Here is a 1,326-nt window from a genome sequence, read left to right on the forward strand (position 1 = left end):
TCAACCCAAATTTTTCAACCAATTTACCCAATTTCTCAATTCATTTCAACCTGCCTTGCCCATTTCACCCATTTTTTCATCCCATTTCAACCCATTTCTCAACCCATTTCACCCAATTTTTCATCCCATTTCAACCTATTAAATCATTTACTCCTATTTCACCCAATTTTTCATCCCATTTCATCCTATTATATCATTTACTCCTATTTCACCCAATTTTTCATCCAATTTCAACCCATTTCTCAACCAATTTAATCTTATTTCACCCATTTCTTTCCTATTTCACCCATTTCTTTCCCATTTCACCCATTTTCTTTCCTATTTCACCCATTTTCTTTCCTATTTCACCCATTTCTTTCCTATTTCACCCATTTCTTTCCTATTTCACCCATTTCTTTCCTATTTCACCCATTTCTTTCCTATTTCACCCATTTCTTTCCTATTTCACCCATTTCTTTCCTATTTCACCCATTTCTTTCCTATTTCACTTTCAGTTGGATTCACTTTCCCCTCAGGCAGTGATGTTTATTATCCTTATTCAACGGAGAGAGAGAGAGAGAGAGAGAGAGAGAGAGAGAGAGAGAGAGAGAGAGAGAAACCGACACACACACACACACACACTAACAACTTCCGGATCTCTAATTGGAAGTAATAATAAATAATAAATAATAATAAATAATAATAATAAATAATAAATAATAATAAATAATAATAATAATAATAATAAATAATAAAAAATGATAAATAATAATAATAAATAAATAAATAATAAATAATAATAATAATAAATAATAAAAAATAATAAATAATAATAAATAAATAATAAATAATAAATAAATATGTAAATTAATACAGCCAGGTAAGTCCTAATTAAACACACCTGTCCTTAATTAAACACCTGGGGAACCAAAACCACAATGCTGTTTTTGTTTATAATGGTAAATGATCATCCACTCACTTGATGTAGTGCTGCCTACTTCTTCCTTCACCTTTATCATTCTTTTTCTGTGTCTGCTCTCCTCTCTTCCCATTTCCTACCATCATCCACTCACTTGATGTAGTGCTGCCTACTTCTTCCTTCACCTTTATCATTCTTTTTCTGTGTCTGCTCTCCTCTCTTCCCATTTCCTACCATCATCCACTCACTTGATGTAGTGCTGCCTACTTCTTCCTTCACCTTTATCATTCTTTTTCTGTGTCTGCTCTCCTCTCTTCCCATTTCCTACCATCATCCACTCACTTGATGTAGTGCTGCCTACTTCTTCCTTCACCTTTATCATTCTTTTTCTGTGCCTGTCCTCCTCTCTTCCTATTTCTCCCATCTTT

The 1,326-nt window shown here is 33.2% G+C and overlaps 1 protein-coding gene across 1 annotated transcript in view; it reads right to left on the reverse strand.

Annotated features, from left to right (window-relative positions):
- The window catches only part of LOC145389735 (G-protein coupled receptor moody-like), a gene marked incomplete at its 5' end in the record, with an annotated part of 96,402 nt that extends 95,459 nt beyond the window's left edge, over nucleotides 1-943 (reverse strand). The window contains one exon of the mRNA XM_080264928.1: nucleotides 908-943. Coding sequence (XP_080121054.1) covers nucleotides 908-943 — 36 coding nt within the window. The remainder of the gene's footprint in view (nucleotides 1-907) is intronic.
- Between the last annotated feature and the right edge of the window lie 383 nt (nucleotides 944-1,326).

Source organism: Coenobita brevimanus, unplaced genomic scaffold, assembly GCF_032717465.1.
Source record: "Coenobita brevimanus isolate Jiangsu-jjx unplaced genomic scaffold, ASM3271746v2 jjx.HiC_scaffold_1990, whole genome shotgun sequence".
Taxonomy (NCBI): domain Eukaryota; kingdom Metazoa; phylum Arthropoda; class Malacostraca; order Decapoda; family Coenobitidae; genus Coenobita; species Coenobita brevimanus.